At 43.3% G+C, this 20894-nt stretch overlaps 1 protein-coding gene across 1 annotated transcript in view; it reads right to left on the bottom strand.

Moving 5' to 3' along the window:
* Positions 1–3237: 3237 nt before the first annotated feature.
* Positions 3238–20894, bottom strand: part of PNPLA8 (patatin like domain 8, phospholipase A2) — a 131352-nt gene continuing 113695 nt past the window's right edge. The window contains exon 10 of the mRNA XM_077472060.1: positions 3238–8741. Coding sequence (XP_077328186.1) covers positions 8467–8741 — 275 coding nt within the window. The 3' untranslated portion in view covers positions 3238–8466. The remainder of the gene's footprint in view (positions 8742–20894) is intronic.

Genomic DNA, 20894 nt, shown 5'->3' with positions numbered 1-20894 from the left:
TAGGAAAAAAAATGTTTATATATTTTTTGGGAATATTTATTATAGCAAAATTTAAAAAAATTCTTTTTTTTTTTTTTCAAAATAGTTGTTATTTTTTTGTTTATAGCGAAACAAATAAAAACCGCAGAGGTGATCAAATACACCAAAAGAAAGCTCTATTTGTGGGGAAAAAAAAAAGGATGTCAATTTTGTTTGGGAGCCACATTGCGCGACCGTGCAAATGTTAGTTAAAGCGACGCAGTGCCAATCGCAAAAAGTGCTCTGGTCTTTGGCCAGCCAAATGGTTCGGGGCTTAAGTGGTTAATAAAACTGTGTCAAATAAAATCATAGAATTCCAAATGAAGTAACCCCCGACCAGGAATTACATCTCCTGCTCACAAGCTTGAAGAGCCTCATAAACAAAGAAAAACGGCATTTAACATGTGCACTATAGCCAGTTGCCGACCGTCGCACGACGATGTACGTCGACAGAATGGCACGGGCAGGCATATGGGCGTACCTGTACGTCCCTGCCTTCCCGCGGGTGGGGGGCCCGATCGGGCCCCCCCCCCCGGTGCCAGCGGCGGTCGGAATCCGTTCAGGAGCGATCCGGGATGAGGGGGCGGCCATTCGTTCATGGCCACCCCCTCGCGATCGCTCCTGACGAATGGAAGTGCAGCGTGACATCACTTCCTCTCCTGTAATGTAAACACAGGCAGAGGAAGTGATGTAATCTCTCCTCCGTGTCGGTATTTTTCGTTCCGGCACCGAGGAGAGAGGATCGGTGAGTTGCACCAACACTACACAATACAGTAGAACATGCCAGGCACACTCTCACCCCCCCTTCACCCCCCCAATCACCCCTGCACCCCCAGTCACAGTGACACCAATTGCATTTTTTTTTTTGCATTGGTGTCATTTGTGACTGTAATAACTGTTAGGGCAGTTGGGGTTAGCCCCCTTTAGTTCTAGGGTAACCCCCTAACCCCCCCAATAAAGGTTTAACCCCGTGATCACCCCCCGTCGCCAGTGTCACTAAGGCTGGGTTCACATTGCAGCAGTTTATGAGAACGGATGTGATTCGCACCGCAGTGCAAATCACATCCGATCTCTGTGAGATTCGAGTTCAGCCATACAGATAGTATGGCTGAATTTGCATCGCACCCGCCGCAAACTCGTACGGGACCCTTTTTTTGGTCCGCAGCAGAATCCTGTCCGAGTTTGCAGATCGCACTGCGATATGCGAACTGATCTGGGGGTGTCATTAACATTTCACTGACACTCCCAGCAGTTCGCATAGGGCAGTGTGATGCGGGAACCCGCCGCGGATTCGTGACGTTCCCGCATCGCTCCAGTGTGAACCCAGCCTAATAAGCGATCGCTTTTCTGATCGCTGTATTAGTGTCACAGGTGACGCTAGTTAGGCAGGTAGGTATTTAGGTTCGCCGCAGCTTTTTATAGCGCCAGGGACCCCCATATACTACCGCATAAAGCCCCCTGATTGCCCCCTAGTTAACCCTTTCACCAGTGATCACCATATAACTGTTACAGGTGACGCTGGTTGGTTAGTTATTTTTTTATAGTTTCAGGGCACCCGCCATTTATTACCTAATAAAGGTTTAACCCCCTGATCACCCGGCGGGTGATACAAGTTTGAGGGTCAGATAAGGTCTGCGTCGCCCCAGGCAGCGTCAGGTTAGTGCCAGTACCGCTAACACCCACGCACAAAGCATAAACCTCCCTTAGTAATATAGTATCTGATCAGATCTATATTAGCGTCGCCAGCAGTTTAGGTTTCCCAAAACGCATTGTTAGCGGGATCAGCCCAGATACCTGCTAGCACCTGATTAGCCCCTCCGCCAAGCCCAGCCCAGCCCACCCAAGTGCAGTATCGATCGATCACTGTCACTTACAAAACACAACACACATAACTGCAGCGTTCGCAGAGTCAGGCCTGATCACTAGTGTACCCCTAAATTTAGGAGTGTCTACTTTCCAAAATGGGGTCATTTGGGGGGGTTGTGCCATCTTGGCATTTTATGGCCTTCAAAACTGCGATAGGTAGTGAGGAGTAAAATCAAAAATTTACACCCTTAGAAATCCTGAAGGCAGTGCTTGGTTTTCGGGGCCCCGTACGCGGCTAGGCTCCCAAAAAATCCCACACATGTGGTATCCCCGTACTCAGGAAAAGTAGCAGAATTTATTTTGGGGTGTCATTTCACATATGCCCATGGCATGTGTGAGCAATATATCATTTAGTGACAACTTTGTGAAAAAAAAAAAAAAGTTTGTAATATTCCCGCAACTTGTGGCAAAATATAAAATATTCCATGGACTCAACATGCCTCTCAGCAAATAGCTTGGGGTGTCTACTTTCTAAAATGGGGTCATTTGTGGGTGTTTTGTGCCATCTTGGCATTTTATGGCCTTCAAAACTGTAATAGGTAGTGAGGAGTGAAGTAAAAAATTTACGCCCTTAGAAAGCCTGAAGGCGGTGCTTGGTTTTCGGGGCCCCGTACGCGGCTAGGCTTCTAAAAAGTCGACCACATGTGGTATCCCCATACTCAGGAGAAGCAGCAGAATGTATTTTGGGGTACAATTCCACATATAACCATGGCATGTGTGAGCAATATATCATTTAGTGACAACTTTGTGTAAAAAAAAAATAATAATTTTTTTTGTCATTATTCAAAAAGGCAAAAAAATAAAATATTCAATGGGCTCAACATGCCTCTTATCAATTTCCTTAGGGTGTCTACTTTCCACAATGGGGTCATTTGGGGGGGTTTTGTACTGCCCTGCCATTTTAGCACCTCAAGAAATGAGATAGGCAGTCATAAACTAAAAGCTGCGTAAATTCCAGAAAACGTACCTTAGTTTGTAGATGTGACAACTTTTGCGCAAACCAATAAATATACAGTTATTGACTTTTTTTTTTACCAAAGACATGTGGCTGAATACATTTTGGCCTAAATGTATGACTAAAATTGAGTTTATTGGATTTTTCTAATAACAAAAAGTAGAAAATATCATTTTTTTTTCAAAATGTGCGGTCTTTTTACGTTTATATCGCAAAAAATAAAAATCGCAGAGTCAAATACCTTTAAAAGAAAGCTCTATTTGTGGGAAAAAAAGGACGCAAATTTTGTTTGGGTACAACATTGCATGACCGCGCAATTACCAGTTAAAGCAGCGCAGTGCCAAATTGTAAAAAGACCTCTGATCATTGACCAGCAAAATGGTCCGGTCTGAAAGTGGATAGGAAATGAAGCTTTTATATGGTTCCTTTATTTTGTTTTTCACATATCAGTGAAACAGTCAGACCAAGAAAATCAGAATTGTTCCTTACAAGCAGAACCAGCAAATACAGGGTAAAAAAAATCTATTGGGATACATGGCTTGGTGGCAAATTTATAAATGCAGTACATCATTTGAGGGAATCGAAAATAAGAAACACTTTGCCAAAAACATTTAAAGCTGAACTCCAAACAGCTAAAAACAAATGATATACAGTACATATATTAGAGATTTTTACAGTATGTGCCAAATGAATGATATTTCTGTCTATCTAGTCCTGATGTTTAGAGAGCTCTACCCCACAGCAAAGCCCCGTCAGGCAGGGAAGTTGACCTGATGTGTTTTGTTGCTGTTCACTTTTACTCTGTACTTTTATCCTGTGATTGAACAACAAAAGGAGAAGCCGAAAATTAATTGGCTCATCTTTCTGCCACCCCGTACTTCCTTGCAGTGGAGCATACCCGATTGGTTCCTCGTACTGCTTCTCCCTCTCTGAGCTCTGCTGTATAGACTGTAGAGTAGACTGCATAAAGCTGATAGATTCAAATTCAGGTACTAACATTGCTTGTATTACAAAAAAAAAAGTAATAATCTATTGATTAGTAAAGCGCTATATTAGTGTCCTACATCTGTCTGGAGTTCAGCTTTAGGCCCCTTTCACATGGCCGCCTCCACTAAGCAGAATCCGCTTTCTCAGCGGGTGAACTCTCCGCTGAGCAGGTGGATGACAGGTCCATGTCCGCTCCGCTATGCAGAGTGGACACAGTCCCATTTTCCTCTATTAGACAATCGGATGGAAACAGAACGCCATGTCCGTTTCTATACAATCCAATGAACAGATGGGGAATAGGACCACCAACCATCTGTTTTTGGCGGACAGGATCAGATTGAATGGCAGCAGGTGACAATAGACATGTGTCCGCTAACATCCGCTGCTCCATAGAAGAGACTTGAGGGTGCCATCAAGTACACCTGAAAAACCAACAGGTGGACTTGATTGGACAGTCCGTGTGAAAGGGGCCTTATTCTAAAAGTTGGGTCTGAGAGGATGTGTGTGTGCTGCTCCTGGCAGCCAAAGAAAAAAAAACATCACTTCTATGAATATAAAATATTTGTTCTTTTTTTTTTTTTTTTTAACAGTACAGGGCTGGCTCCTATTGGGGTGGGACTTGTACCTGGAGTTAGGCTTTTAAAGCAAATCTATCAGCCATTTTAAACCTTAAAATAATAAAATGACCTTTATTATCCAAGTACTTTCTTTATTATCTGAAACTATCTTCTCTGAAACGGTCTTCCCTTTGTTACTAAGAGTTTGCGATTCCTAACTGCAAGGCTAAACTTCCCAAGTTAAGCCACACTCAACCACCACCCCTTTTCCGATTAGGGCACCTTGGTGGATAGTAAAGATGCCTGGTAGCATTGACTGTTAAGCAGGATTTTTATATTTGTTGCTGGCTGGTGTATTTAAACTGTTGTGCTATATAAAATTACTGGCAAAGATACCCGTACCTTGTGACACAGTGGGGTGTCGGCTTAGACAGGTGTTTTTCAATTCCAGTCCCCAAGGCACCCCAACGGGTCATGTTTTCAGGCTTCACTGTTATTTTGCACAGGTGATTTGATCAGTTTCACTGTCTTAGTAATTATCAAAGCATTTCATCAGAGGGAAAGCCTGAAAACAAGACTTGTTGGGGCGCCCTGAGGACTGGGGTTGAGAAACACTGGCTTAGACAATACTGGGTTGCTTAAAAGAAAAACAAGTATTTATCAAAATATATATTAAAAAGTTATAGCAGGAAATTAGGCAGGCTAGTTTCTATTAAAGGATAATATTTTACACATTCAACATCCTTAATCATTATCTTAGGAAGACTAGGACGCATGTATGTTAAGAGTTGCAGTCTTTGGGTTATTCATCAAACCAAGGATATATAGAGCACAAAAATATAATTTTACTTTTAGATACTACAATAGTCTAGTTTATTAACTACATAGTTGGGCAGTAAAATACAGGAATATTTGTTTCTCCAGCACATAGATTGCAAAATTCATAAACAGTTATGTTATTATCTATAATTTTGCTAACAACAAAAAAATCAAAAGGGCACTTAAGGAACGTTATTTTTTCAGTACTTCTAGGATAAAGCCAACTAGTCTTAAAAATGCTCCAACTACCCCTCTAACACCTATCCTGACCTACTGTCAGGCCCCTCACGTGATCTCCTATGTCAGCCAGTGCCAGCTGCAGGGGAGAGGAGAGCGTGCTTTACAACAGCTGGCAGTGTCTTGGAGCTGGCACATCACCCATAGGCTATTATCAGCATTCCCCCCTCTCTTCTATAGTCATCACTAGCTAGCACAGGGAAGCTGTATCATGTGACTGGAGCAGGCTGAAAATAGGTACGTTTACAGATCTTTTTTATACAGGTTAGTCAGTATGGGTGTAGGGAGGGGGAGAGAGTATTTTTAAGATTAGTTAGGGTTATCCTCCAATTCAAAATGAAAGATGCAAACATAGCACTACTTGGCGAAAAATATTCCATCCCATCTACAGTAAATATAGTAGTGTGCACTTTATTGGTGTATTAAAGTGATAATAACATGTTTAAAAAAAAAAAAAACACACACAACAAAACATGCTATGCTTACCTGCTTTGTGTAATGGAATTGCATAGAGTACGCCTAATCCTCCTCTTATGGAGTCCTCCCGCTGGCGCTCCTGGCTCCTCCTCTTCGTCTGCCACCACAGGAAGCCGCTTTGCTTCTTCCTATTGTAACACACCTATGGGCTCGATTTTGACTGGTGCTGCTTGTGTCCATAGACACAGGTAGCATGGATTGACTCAGTCCCCTTCTCCTACGTCACAAGATTTGACTGTGAGAGCTGGGAGAGTCAATACAAAACGGGAAAAGTGCTGGATTGAGTGAGGGCTCGGGTAAGTATAGGGGGGATGAGGGAGGTGATATTACTAGCTAGAATTTTTTTATCTTAACGCAGCCAATGTAATAAAGCAGAGTTCCAGATGTTTTGGAGTTTATTAAAACTCAGCAGCTACAAAAAGTGTAAACACACCTGTCCCACAGTCCAATGATGCGGCCGCCCGAACCCTTGGCTGTCTCCCTCGTCTTTCCCCGGCATCGCAAGTGTGTGCACCCGGCTATGACAGCTTGCGGCTTCACAGCCGGGTGCGCACTGAGCCTCAACGGCCGGCCAATCTTCTGGGACCTGTGACGTGTCTCAGAAGATAACAGGGAGGGAGGGGGAGAGAGAACTTCCGACTGAGTCGCCTAGGCAGCCCGAGTAGAAGTGGGAGCTAGGTACCGGTCAAAACGAGGTACCCGCTTCCCTCCCAAAAGTGGCATGTCAGGGGGTAAGGAGTGCTTAAAGCGTAACTTCCACTTTTGGGTGGATCTACGCTTTGATGTAAAAAAGGTTTAGTATTTATAACCACTTTAGCTTGAACCTTTGCCGCTAGATGGTAACAAAAATTAAAACACAGACTAAGTTGAAAGCTTAATATTTTCAAGGTATAACTGTATATAAATGCCACCCTTCCACCTGTCAAAACTGCCTTACTGGAAAGAGGCAGGTTTATTTAAAAGGCGAAGATACAAGCCGTTAAAAGGGGTTGTAAACCCTTGAGGTTTTTCACCTTATGCTTTCTATGCATTAAGGTGAAAAACCTCCTGTGATGCAGCAGCCCCCCCCAGACCCCCTCTTTTTACTTACCTGAACCCGGTCGTGATCAGGGTGAGCACACCATCTCCAGCCGGTGTCTCTGGTCCGGATTGGATAGATTGATAGCAGCGCAGCCATTGGCTCCTTCTGCTGTAAATCAAATCCAATGAATGTGGGAGCCCTGCTGTCTGTGTCAATGGATGCAGCAGCAGGACACGGGAGCACAAGTGCACAGGGGGAGAGTGGCTCTCCAACGGGGCATTCGAGAAGAAGAGGAGCCAGGAGTGCCACTGAGGGAGCACAAGTGCACAGGGGGAGAGTGGCTCTCCAACGGGTCATTCGAGTAGAGGAGGAGCCAGGAGCGCCACTGGGGACCGCAGAAGAGGAGAAATCGGGGGGCACGCTATGCAAAACCAACTGCACAGAGGGGGCATGTTAAAAAAAAAAAAAAAAACCTTTAGTTACCCTTTAATCTGTATCCTGCATCAACTACTCATATTTCTTCTGTCACTAATTTATCTGCACTATTGGATGCAGATTTGTTTTTTGTTTTTTTTGAGGGGTGCAATGAAGGGTTATTCTTATTATGTTCCTGCAGATGCAATACCTCAGGTCAATGCTCTCATCGAGGAAGCCAAGAACAAATGTAGATACAACTCACACAAAACATGTTCATGTGCATGTGCTTCCATATGATTTTTGAAACATCAGCATGCAGTACGTTTTAAAAAGTTTGAGCCAGCATACATAGAAAATATACAAAGCATTGCAATTCTCAAGCAGGTTACATAAGCCCCAGCTATTTCCCTAAGCAGAGTACAGCTGACTCAAGTGAGTTGGAGGAAACTTTCTGATGGGCAGACTGGATGCCCCCCCCCCCCCCTTTTGTAAAGTTCTCATCCAGACTGATTGACAAAAGGAATGATCTGGAGATGAAGCTACATTTTATACAACATTTTGTGTAAAAAAAAAATGGTTTGCATAATTTGGGTGTTCAACAAGTTCTTTCTTAGTAGATGAAAGGCCTGCATTAGGATGGAGTCTTCAATGCTTCTTTCCCCACTTTGGACTTAGAAAAGTAGTACTAAAAGTGAGGACGGAAATTCCAAGAATGTGCTTTTGCTCGGTAATTATTCACAACACACACATAAAGGAATCAATAACAGGTTTTAAATAAATAATCAAGCTGCATGAAGTCCAATGAATCAATAAAAATATAATAAAAGTCAGCTAGTCAGTATATACAATATATACACCCATTTCCTCTGAAATACAGTGTCGAAAATATGCTTTAAATGTAAAAGTAATGCTATCCCTTCAAATTATATCTAGGCATCAGTCATTACAATAACCTGCTCAGTGATCCCTTTACCTTCCGGCTAGCAGAGATTATGTAAACAGCACCCCGATAATGTGCTATATATTAGAGCCCCTATCAGTTGGTGCTGTTGATCTCTACTTTCCTGTCCATGATAAGCTCATGGACAAGCATCTTTGTTATAGATGAAGATTTAGAGTTTAGAAAAGAGTGGTGGGCCTTCATACATGTCACATTTTAATTTAACCCAGTCAGAAATATACTGAAATGTTGATCTTTCTTGTTTCAGCACCTTGGCAGCTTTTTTAAGTTTCTCTTCATTGCGATCTAGATATTGCTGCCCGTCTGACTGCAGCTGGTTAAGCTTTTCCTTGCGGTTTTCATCCAGTGGTATATCTTCATTCATGACTGGGTTGAAACGGAAGTAGGTGTCCGGTGGCAGCAGGGCATCCAACGTTTTATGAACTTCTGTGTTTATTGAGAAACAAAACATTAAAAGGTCAGAGTTAGTTCCTATGCTTATCATATAGGCTCCATGCACACCAGCGTTTTTTTAGGCTTCTAGAAGAGGTAACTAGCATTTTCTTTTTTCTGCTCTTAGATGCTAAATAGTGTTCAGCCTCCAGGAGCAGAAAATAACTATTGTTTTTGTAGAGTTGGGAGCGTTTTCCCAACAGAAAAAAAAATGCTAAACGTTACTAAAAGCTTTTTTTGAGCAGTTTTTTTTTTCTCATGTACAGTAAAAAACGTGAAATAAAATGATAATGCTCCTAAATGGTAATAGAAGCTGATACGAAAATGCTATTATCAGCATTTTTCATCCAACGCTTTTTTTTTCTAGCATTTTTTGAGCTTATAAAAAAAAAAAAACACTAGTGTGAATGGAGCCTTTGAGTACATAACTTGGGAATAGGCAACATTCAAGAACATTTTACAGTGAACAAACAACCTAGTAAATGACAGGTAGCTGTCATTTTTCTGACACGTCAGAAAATACAAGAAAAAACTCTCACTATGAACAAAACATATATTCATCTAGCTTGTTTTCCTCAATAAGGACCAATTAACCACTTCCTTACTTTTACCCCCTTCCTGACCAGGCCAAATTTTCAGCTTTTAGCGCCGTCTTACTTTGACTGACAAAGTGTCATGCAATATTGTACCCAAACTACATTTTTATCACTTTTTTCACACAAATAGAGCTTTCTTTTGGTGTTATTTAATCACCATTGTGTTTTTAATTTTTTGCTAAATAAATTAATTAATAGACTGAAAATTTTGAAGAAAAAACAAAACTCTTTCATAGTTTGTTATAAAATTTTGCAAATAGGTAATGTTTCTCCTTCACTAATTTGCACTGTTGGGCACTAATGAAGAGGCATTGATGGGCACTGATTAGGTTGCACTGATAGGCAGCACAGATGGGTGGCACTGGTAGGCAACACTGGTAAAGAGGCACTGATGGGCACTGACTGGCAGCACTGGCGGACACTGCACTGATAATCAGGACACTGATAATTAGTGCCCTGATCATCAGTGTACATGTCCCTTTTAGAGAAGCTGGTTATCAGCGCCCTTCTACTCACCTCATGCTGTCATCAGCATGAGAAAAGGAGTGCCAATAACCAGCTTCTATTTACATCCATGATCGACTGTGATTGGACACAGCTGACCACATGGTAAAGAGCTGCTGATTGGCTCTTCGTCTCAATCTGTGAGCAGTAGTGTCCTCTGGACACTGATCACAGAGTGCATCGCCTGTGCCCTGCAGAGGGCACGATCATCCTATGACTGCCTCCCAGAACTAGCTGTCCACTCTGTAGCCTTCATTCAGCCATAGCACGGTTGGCAATTGGTTAAATATTAAAGCTAATAACACACAACCTCATTTTAATTACTTACGTGATCTATGAATGGAAAGGGCAGATCTGTCAATCATCTCATATCAAGTCACAATATTCTATTTTTCAAAATTACCTGTCAGTCATTTGCCCATCCTCCATTCACAGATTGTGTTTCATTCATAGACACTGTAACATGGCTTCTATGAATGGAGGAGCTGAGCGGAAAGGGAGGGCATAGTTGGGAAGCACTTTTGATGGGTGTCTGTCACAGCTCTGCCGGCTCCATTGACCACTGGGGTGGTAATCAGAGGAAGAGGATTTCTACTAAAGGACTAGCTAGCATTACTTATTGATCATAAGTAATGTCCCTTGTGCTGATTTTTTGGGGGTAATCTTAGGCTTTAACATACACTTTAAGTGAGTCACACTGCCCACCTAAAGAACACATTTAAAAAGTGCAGGTTTTACCATTAATCATTTAAAGTATACCTAAAAGGCAAACCATTTATGTCATTTGACTTCAAGTGGTTGTACTGGACTCTGGTACCGTTTTTTTTAGTGCCGTCAGTCGGCTCTCTTGTACTAACAACTGATGACTTATCAAAAGAAGCAGCAGGATAGGACCCCCACCCCCCCCACCCCGCCCGACCTCCTTTAACCAGTTAAGGACCGCTGCATGTAATAATACATCGGCACAATGGCACGGACAGGCACAAGCATGTATCCGTACGTGCCTGCCTTCCAGCGGGTGGGGGGTCCGATCAGACCCCCTCCCGCTGGCTGCGGTGGTCTGTTTCGCTTAAGGAGCAATCCAGGATGAGGGGATGGCCGTTGGTTTCTGGCCATCCACTCACGATTGCTCCTGACGAATGAGAAGCTTCCCCTGCCTGTGTAAGTGTAAACACAGGCAGGAGGAAGTAATGTCCCTCTCCTCGTGGCGGTCTTTTTGACCGGACGGCGAGCAGAGAAGACATCCAAGTAAGTGCACCAACACTACACTGACACATAGGTACACATAGGCACACTTTTCACCCCAGTCACCCCCCGATGACCCCCTGCCCTCCCCCCAGTCACAGTGTCACTGATTGCAGTGATCATTTATTTACCGTATTTGCCGGCGTATAAGGCGACTGGGCGTATAAGGCGACCCCCTAATTGTCCAGCTAAAACGTTGGTTTTGACATATGCTCGCCCTATAAGACGACCCCCTTAAATACCTCATGTGCCTGGCAAAATACACTGATGGATGGTCGGGTGCCAGATGGAGGGTAGGGTGCCAGATGGAGGGTCGGGTGCCAGATGGAGGGTCGGGTGCTTAAAACCAAATCTCCGGTGTTGAATGGCGAGGTGGCCGTGGAGGGAAGAGGAGCCGAGGGGTAGCCGCATTCATACTGTATACAGTATTACAGTGTACCGCGCCGAGCCAATCACGGCAAGAGATGTATTCTATTAATGAATACAAAGCCTGCACGGATTGGCTTTGAGATTCAGAGAGGCGCGGGCTGATGATATTACAGCCTCTGCCAATCCGAGCAGGCTTTGTATTCATTAATAGAATACATCGCTCGCCGTGATTGGCACAGGTTGGAACATCATCAACCCATGCCTCTCTGAATCTCAAAGCCAATCCGTGCAGGCTTTGTATTCATTAAAAGAATACATCGCTTGCCGTGATTGGCTCGGCGCGGTACACTGTAATACTGTATACAGTGTGAATGCGGCTACCTCTCGGCTCCTCTTCCCTCCGCGGACATTAATGCTGACATCCATATACCGGCGTATAAGACGACCCCCGATATTTGGGGGATTTTTTTAAGTATAAAAAGTCGTCTTATACGCCGGAAAATACGGTACTGATCACTGCATTTAGTGTCAGTTGTGACTGTAAAAAGTGTCAGGGCAGTTAGTGTTACTCCCCTTTAGATCCCATGTAGCCCCCTACCCCCCCAATAAAGGTTTAACCCCTTGATTGCCCCCCCAGGTAACCCTTTCACCCCCTTTAGCCAGTGTCACTAAGCAATCGTTTTTCTGATTGCTGCATTAGTGTCACTGGTGCTGCTAGGTAGCTAGTTATTTTTTAGGTTCACCAGGTTTTTATAGTATTAGGTACCCCATGTACAACCTAATAAAGGTTTTAACCCCCTGATTGCCCCTAGAGTTAACCCTTTCACCAGTGATCACCGTATAAGTGTCACTGGTGATGTTGGTTAGCCATTTAGTTATTTAGGTTCCCCGTCAGGTACCTCCATATTACTACCTAATAAAGGTTTTAACCCCCTGATTGCCCCTAGTTAACCCTTTCACCAGTGATCACCATATAAGTGTTACGGGTGACGCTGGTTAGTTAGTTTTCTTTTTATAGCATCTAGATAGGGTCTGCATCGCGCTAGGTTAGTGCCAGTACCGCTAACACCCACGCGCAAAGCATACACCCCCTTAGTGGTATAGTATCTGAACAGATCAATATCTGATCTGATCAAATCTATAATAGCGTCACCAGCAGTTTAGGGTTCCAAAAAAATGCATTGTTAGCGGGATCAGTCCCGATACCTTTACAGAGTTGGCCAGTGAATGGGGGAAGTACTGGTGCTGCGGAAGTGGTGGGCACCCAATCAGGATTGGCGAATTCTGCAGGAAGGGCACTATGGGAACAACAGGCCTGCCTTTGTCTTCTTCTTTTTGGCAGTGGGACACTACTTGTGCTTGCCACCTCGCCAGCTTGGACTGCACTTATGGGACTCGCCACGTCACCACGTGTTACTGCAGTGCTGGATGTACGTCCAGGGTGTACTAGGCCGCTGGTGCTTGCCAGATCACCAGAAAGATGAGCGGCGCTAGTACTGGCTCTCTGCTCCATCACACCGAATGGTGTGGTCAGATGCTTTGAGGGCAGATAAAAGATCTAGGGTCTAATAGACCCCATTTATTTTTATTTATTTCAAATGAGTACCCGTCACTACCTATTGCTATCATAGGGGATATTTACATTCCCTAAGATAACAATACAAATGATAAAAAAAAAAAAAAAAAAAAAGCACCCCTGTCCCCTCTGCTCTTGTGCAAATGCAAACGCAAGCGTTGGTCTGGCGTCATATGTAAACAGCAATTGCACCATGCGTGTGAGGTATCACAGTGAAGGTCAGATCGAGGGCAGTCATTTTAGCAGTAGACCTCCTCTGTAAATCGAATGTGGTAACCTGTAAAGGCTTTTAAATATGTATGTAGTTTGTCGCCACTGCACGTTTGTACACAATTTTAAAGCATGTCATGTTTGGTATCCATGTACTTGGCCTAAGATCATATTTTTAATTTCATCAAAAATTTGGGCAATATAGTGCGTTTTAGTGCATTAAAATGAAAAAAAGGTGTATTTTTTCACAAAAAAAAGCGTTTGAAAAATCGCTGCGCAAATACTGTGTGGAAAAAAAAAAAGCGATACCCACCATTTTAATCTGTAGGGCCTTTTCTTTAAAAAAAAATATACAATGTAATTTTCTTGCAAGAAAAAATATGTTTTCATGTAAACAAAGTGTCAGAAAGGGCTTTGTCTTCAAGTGGTTAGAAGAGTGGATGATGTGTGACATAAGCTTCTAAATGTTGTGCATAAAATGCCAGGACAGTTCAAAACCCCCCCAAATGACCCCATTTTGGAAAGTAGACACCCCAAGCCATTTGCTGAGAGGCATGTCGAGTCCATTGAACATTTTAAATTTTGACACACGTTGTGGGAAATATATATATTTTTTTTTTTGCACGCTATTTTCCAAGCTATTTGCTGGGGTGTAATTTCACATATGCCTATAGCATGTGTGAGCAATATATAATTTAGTGACAACTTTAGGCTGCACTGGTGGGCCACAGATTGGCACTGATTGCTGGCAGTGGTGGGCAATCATTGCTGGCACTGGTGGGCACTTAATTGTAATCAGGGCACTGATGATCAGTGCCCTGATTACATACATAGCTGTCCCCTGTGAAGAGATGCCGCTGATCGACTCTCCTCTCCTCACTCACGGTCAGTGTGAAGCGAGGAGCGCTAAATACCGGCATCTCTATGTTTACACGTGACCAGCTGTGATTGAACACAGCCGATCATATGGTTAAGGAGCCGTGAACACAGCTCTTTACACAGACTGGGATCACGCCGAGTCCTAGCAACACGGCGCCCGTGATCGCCGCAGGCCCCTGGGGGGGCACAAGAGTGGTCGTTCTGGGAAGCCGTGATACGACGTCCACCCAGGACGAGAACCGCACCGCCCAGCTGTCATTTGACGGTGGGCGGGCAGCAAGTGGTTAAAAGGTGCCAGTTTTAAGAAAAAAAAAAAAAAGTATTCAAAGATGCCGTGCAAAGGAGAGATTTGGGGTCTTGATGACCCTAGATCCCTTCTTAAAGAGTTCCCGTCACATGCCTATTGCTGTTACAAGGGATGTTTCCATTGCTTGTGACATCATTAAAAGTGATCAAATTTTTTTTTTAAAGCAACAGTGTAAAAAACAAAAAATAATATAAATTAATAACAAATAAAAATAAAAATGTAAAGTAGAGCTGCAACTAACGATTTGTCTGTCGACTAATCTATCGATTATTTTTTCGATTAGTCAACGACTATCCGATTTGTTTTATTTTTTTTTATTTTTTTATGAATCTAGTGTTTTTTTTTTTTGATTAGCTAATTAATCCTTTGGATAACCTTGAGAGTATTGTATTGCAGAGTATTGTATTGCAGAGTATTGTATTGCATTGCAGAGTATTGCAATGCATTGGCGGGCAGAGTATTGTATTGTATTGGCGGGCAGAGTATTGTATTGGCGGGCAGAGTATAGGCGGGCAGAATATTGTATTGTATTGGCGGGCAGAGTATTGTATTGTATTGTATTGGCTGGCAGAGTATTGTACTGTATTGGCTGGCAGAGTATTGGCGGGCAGAGTATTGTACTGTATTGGCTGGCAGAGTATTTGCGGGCAGAGTATTGTATTGTATTGGCTGGCAGAGTATTGGCGGGCAGAGTATTGTATTGCAGCAGAGTATTGTATTGCAGCAGAGTATTGTTAAATTGCAGAGTATTGTATTGCATTGCATTGCAGAGTATTGTATTGCAGAGTATTGCATTGCAGAGGCTGGCAGAGTATCGGGCTGGCAGAGTATTGGCTGGGTATGGAGGGATGGCTGCTTCCATCCGACCTCTCCCCTCCACTGCACAGATCAGTACAGAGAGGGGAGAGAGAAACCGGCGTCATGTCATGACGCCGGTTTGTTTACAAGTGATCGCTCCGTCGGAGCGATCACATTGTAAACGCCTGGGTGTAGAAAGATGGCCGCCGCTTTGGAGCTAGGCCGAAGCCTCTCCTAAGGCCGAGACCGCGGATCGCAGCATGTGCGATCGGATCGGTGACGATCCGTTGCACCCCTAGGGACGGCGGCATGGAGGGGGAGAAGAGAGGGGGGCGGCGGGGGATAAGATAGGGGGACGGCGGCACGGAGGGCAGAGCTAGATACTAAGCACTGCCACCACTGTGACGCATCGACACCCAGAACGCACGTCGACGTATTTTCTTAGTCGACGTAGTCGATTACGTCGACGCGTCGTGGCAGCTCTAATGTAAAGTGTCCCCACCCCCCCTCTGTGCAAAGGCAAATGCGTGCGTTGGTACTGAACAAACACAAACTGCGATTGTCCAACACATGTGAGGAATCACCACGAATGTCAAATCAAGGGCAGTAATTCTAGCACTAGAACTCTTTTGTACATCTAAAGTAGTAACCTATAAAGGCTTTTAAAGCTTTTTCTAGGGATAGTAAAATGTACATAGTTTGTCGCCATTGTGCAGGCGTTCACAATTTTAAAGCTTGACATGTTTGGTATATATTTACTCAGCGTGACATCTTTTATATTTTACAAAAACATTGTGTTATGTATTGTGCTTTTTAGCATTAAAATTGAAATAAATGTGTATTTTTTTTTTCCCCAATTGCAAAACCCACCAATTTATTCCACAGGGTCTCTGCTAGAAAAAAAGAAAAAAAAATGTACAATATTTGGGGGATAGAAGTAATTTTCAAGCAAAAAATACTAAATTTAAACTTGGAAACAAAAAGTGCCAGAAAAAGCCCGATCTTCAAGTGGTGAAAGGTTTTGTTCACCCAAAATTGCTCAGCTTGGCTGGAAGCACTTGCCGGACTCTTTTCTGTCTGTCAGGTAGAGCTTTCATCTAGATTTTATCATTCCACCCATCATCTGCCACTTGCTTAGTCTGCTTTGGGCCCAGCCCACATTGAATTAAGAAAACTTCAGAGCATCAATCATTACTAGTTTTCTGTTTGCACTTAATGCATTAAACATGTGCTTTATTGAATGTATATGCTCCCCTGGTGATATGAACGCACCCCCCCCCCCCCAAAAAAAAACACCACAATTATTAAAAGCCAAGAGTGTAGAGTCCTGAATCAGCTCTGCAATGCGTACTGGAGTAAGATTTCAGGCAAATTAAATATTGGCCATGCTCAGAACTGCAATCCACTCAACTTTTGAATATGCTGAGCCGGCAGGACAGGACAACATCAGCAGATTAAAAATAGCTTCAACATCACTCTTATTGTTAGCCTGAAACACTGAAACAGTCACAATGGAATCCACTGGAAAAAAAAAAACTATGCCTGGATATTAACATGCTCGTTATATGACATCATTTAAATGTCAGTGAGTAATAAAAATATTGCAGCAATATTAAAGTTGTATATTCTTGCAAAAAAAAATAAAAAATTACATTTGATTGGTTCAAGGTTACTTTTCCTAAACAGAACATACATAATTATTGACCATAACATGCATCCCAATCTCAAATCTCAATGTGGTAGGATAGGAAACAAAACTATACTGGTTGCAACATTCATTTCAACAGAGTTCGACGATGTACCAACGACCTTAGGTCATTAAAGAAAAGGCTCCAAACTACGGCCCTCCAGCTGTTGCGGAACTACACATCCCATGAGGCATTGTAACACTGAAATTCACAGACATGACTACCAGTAGGCATGATGGGAATTGTCATTCCTGAACAACTGGAGGGCCATAGTTTGGAGACCCCTGATCTAAGATAATCTTTAAGGTCCATAACAAAAAAGCTGGTAAATATATAAATATTCAAAAAAAATAAAAAAAAAGTCTCCCACATCCTGAGAGATTGAAGAGCATATTTATAAAACAATGGTGGCCAATTTACGAAACATTCACCCTACAATTCTTTGGGCAACATTCCCCTTCCAAAACGCTAGAGCCCCGATACTGACAGGTACTGCGATCTTTAGTATTCCTGACTCTCTGGAGGGAGTGCTGGCAGGTTATATCTCCCAGTTCATATTTGTTACTAGTCCAAATATGGGCAATGCGCGTGTCCATATTTGGACTGAGCCCAAATATTGCCATTGTTGTCCCAGCAGAAACTCCAGGGAGATATCTTTTCATTGTTCCTAGCAGACGTTAAAACCATGCCACTGGTGGGATCCTCCTTTTTTTTCTTGATCCAGAGGTTGAAATGTAAGGCGGCGGGACACACACTCCCCCTTACTGAAGGAGACCTGCTGTGGAACACTTTTCAACACTGCTGGAACTTGAAAAGTAAATATCAATGACATTTACATGAAGACTTTTTTTTTTTCTTTTTACAGATGTGTTTTTCTTTTACATTCATTTCCATTAATGTCATACCTGTTCACCGAGTAAACTGGTTAAGGGTACAAAGGGCCCCTTAACCACTTCCCGCCCAGCCTATAGCAAAATGACGGCCAGGTAGTGGTTCTGTTATCCTGACTGGACATCATATGACATCTTTCAGGACAACAGTCGCTGTGCGCCCGCGGAAGCACAAAGCGCTGCAAACGGTGGTGCTGCCTGTCAGTCTGACACACCGCAACACTGATCTCAGTAAAGAGTCTCTGATGGAGACTCTTTACTACGTGATAAGCTGTGTCCAATCACAGCTGATCAGAGTGTAAACAGGAAGTCATGTATCGGCTTTTCCTGACAGACGCGAGTAGAAGAGAGCCGATTGGCTGCTCCCCTGACGGGGGGGGGGGGGGGCTGTACTGATTATCAGTGTTGCCCCCGAGGATGCCCACCCTGCACTCCTAGGATTCCCCAACACTGATTACTACCAGGTATGCCACCTATGGCCACCAGGAATGCCAATCTGTGCCCAAAAATGATGGCAATCCGTGCCCATCAGTAATGCCTGCCAGTGCCACCCAGTGTCCACCAGTGCAGCCGTTCAGTGTCCAATAGTGCCACCTATGGGTGCCAATCAGTGCCCATCATTGAAGGAGAAAACGTACTTATTTAAAAACAATTACAAAAGAAACTAAGAAAATACTGTTTTTTGCTGCCAGAAGATCCCAGGAATGGCAGGCGGCATCCAGGTTGAATATTTAGCAGTGGATCTGCCAGTTTATCAATGATGCCTATGGTGTAAATGGCAAAAACTCTACCAGGTGTGGGAGTATCTTGGGCCATCCATCATCGGGTGTCAGTGGCCCAGGTGTACAAGACCACAATCTGTTTTCATCCTATTTAAATGTACCCTCATGCACAGGGCACTTTTTGATTAATATTAGACTACCGCTGTTTTTTCAAATGGAGTCACTCCAGTGGATCACTTTATAAAATTGAAGTCACCCTAGTGGATCGTTTAACACTAATTACTTGTTTATGTCACAGCAGCTCTCACTTTTAGCACTTTAGATTTCAATTATTGGCACGGGTGTATATACTTTTGGTATATTTTCACATTTCACATACTGTATGAAGTATACAGAGCAGCAGAGGACAGCTATGTGAAACATATTAATGTGCCTTTTTACTGTGATAGCCCAAAATAAGTCTAAAAAGTGCATTCTGTCCTATGAATCTTTCAAGTAAAACATGCCTTCTTGTGTTAACTCATTATTTTTGCTGCATTCGATTGCCTATGTTACAGTTCTAATAGTGCACCTATAGCTGGAGAAAACCACATTTCATAAGGTTGACACATGGATGAGGTGGTCACACATACTAAGCTTTGTAACAATAAAGGATTCTATGTGAAATTCACCCAGTAAATAATTTAGTACCATTCACCCCAAATTACTTTTTACAGCATTTGCTTGACATGCCCTATTTATCATAATGTGGCAGATGGTTGTGTCATTTAACAGCTGCTGAATGACACAAGTACAGCAAGCTATCAAACTGCTTTTACGCCTGCTAGTGAAAGTGCCAGCTGGGGTGCTCCATAGTGCAGAAAGTGGACATTTGGACAGGTATTCCAATAGGCAGGAGGCAGTAAGCATGCAGTTCCCCTGCTATTGTTGGTGCATTGGAGGGTGCTTTTAGAAGGATTCCCCTAAAAGACAAGAGGCACCAGGCTCTTTGGCACTCCAAGGGACAAGGGGTGCTAATAGGGAGTTATGTCACCTAGCTGCCCCTTGGATTGAGGGCAATTAGATGTCTCCCCTTCCCTGGTGAACTGGTTTAACCACTTCAATACCAGGAACTTTCCCCACTTCCTGCCCAGGCCAATTTTCAGCTTTCAGCACGGTCACTTTTTAAATGACAATTGCGCGGTCATGCAACACCGTCCCCAAACTAAATTTTTATCATTTTGGTCCCACAAATAGAGCTCTCTTTTGGTGGTATTTGATCACCTCAGCATTTTTTTATTTTTTGCGCTATAAACAAAAAAAGACTGACGATTTTGAAAAAATAAATAATTTGCTGACTTATGCCTACAACTCAAGTAGACCCTGAGCGTGTGAACTACCTCTAGAGTAGGTAGCGATCTTTCTCCTGCCGACTGGATTGGGAGAAAAATAAAAGGCAAAAAGACACTATGCTGATTCAAGTGTAAACTAGAAACCACTTTAGGCAATAAAAATGGATGAGGACGCAACATCACCTTATGATGCGAGACCAAGAATGGCTACTTGCATGAAAGAGCCGACAATTCTGACACTCCATTTCGTGAAGTGATAGCAACCAAAGAAGTCACCTTCTGAGATAAAAGGACCAACAGAATCCCTCAATTGGTTCAAAAAGTGGCCTCTGCAAGGACAGCCAAGATCAATTCAAGTCCCAAGGACACAAGAATGGCTTGTCCGGCGGGACTGTCCAAGTTATATGCTGTATGAGGTATGAAAACAAGGAGTGAGAAAACGGCCCCTGGAAAAAAATGGATAGGGATGAACTCTGACCCTTTTGCTGCGTACACACGACCGGACTTTACGGGAGACTAGGTCCGACGGTTTTCCAAACGGACATTCGGCCGAGTTCGGAAAAGAACCTTCTGAATGGACTTGCCCACACACGAACGGACCAAGTCCGTTCATTTTGAACGTGATGACGTATGACAGGACTAAAAAGTTCAATAGCCAGTAGCTGCCCTTGCGTTGTATTTGGTCCGTCGGACCAGCATACCGAAACGGTTTTCTCTGCCTGGTAAACACAGACAACACTGGTCTGTGAGAGCAAAAAGGATCATTGCCTAGAATATCGCTGCATCATCTGTGACGTTTCTATGAGAGCTGCTTTTGAGAACCTGAAAGTGAACTCCTGCCTGTGAAAGGATTACATGCCTGTGTAGATCTCCCTAAAAAGAGATCATTAAATCTGGTAAGCGACAGTGTGTGCAGAGGTGGAGGATTTCTCTCTTGGAATGGGTCACTACTTTCCGGGTGCATTTTTCATGTGATGTCATGAGGAATAGACCTTTAGGCCGGGTTCACACCGCTGCGATGCGGGAACGCCG

The sequence above is a fragment of the Lithobates pipiens genome, unplaced genomic scaffold (assembly GCF_037356315.1).
Source record: "Lithobates pipiens isolate NorthernLeopardFrog02 unplaced genomic scaffold, aLitPip1_a1.2 Scaffold_8, whole genome shotgun sequence".
Taxonomy (NCBI): Eukaryota; Metazoa; Chordata; class Amphibia; order Anura; family Ranidae; genus Lithobates; species Lithobates pipiens.
This window is presented reverse-complemented; position numbering and strand designations above follow the sequence as displayed.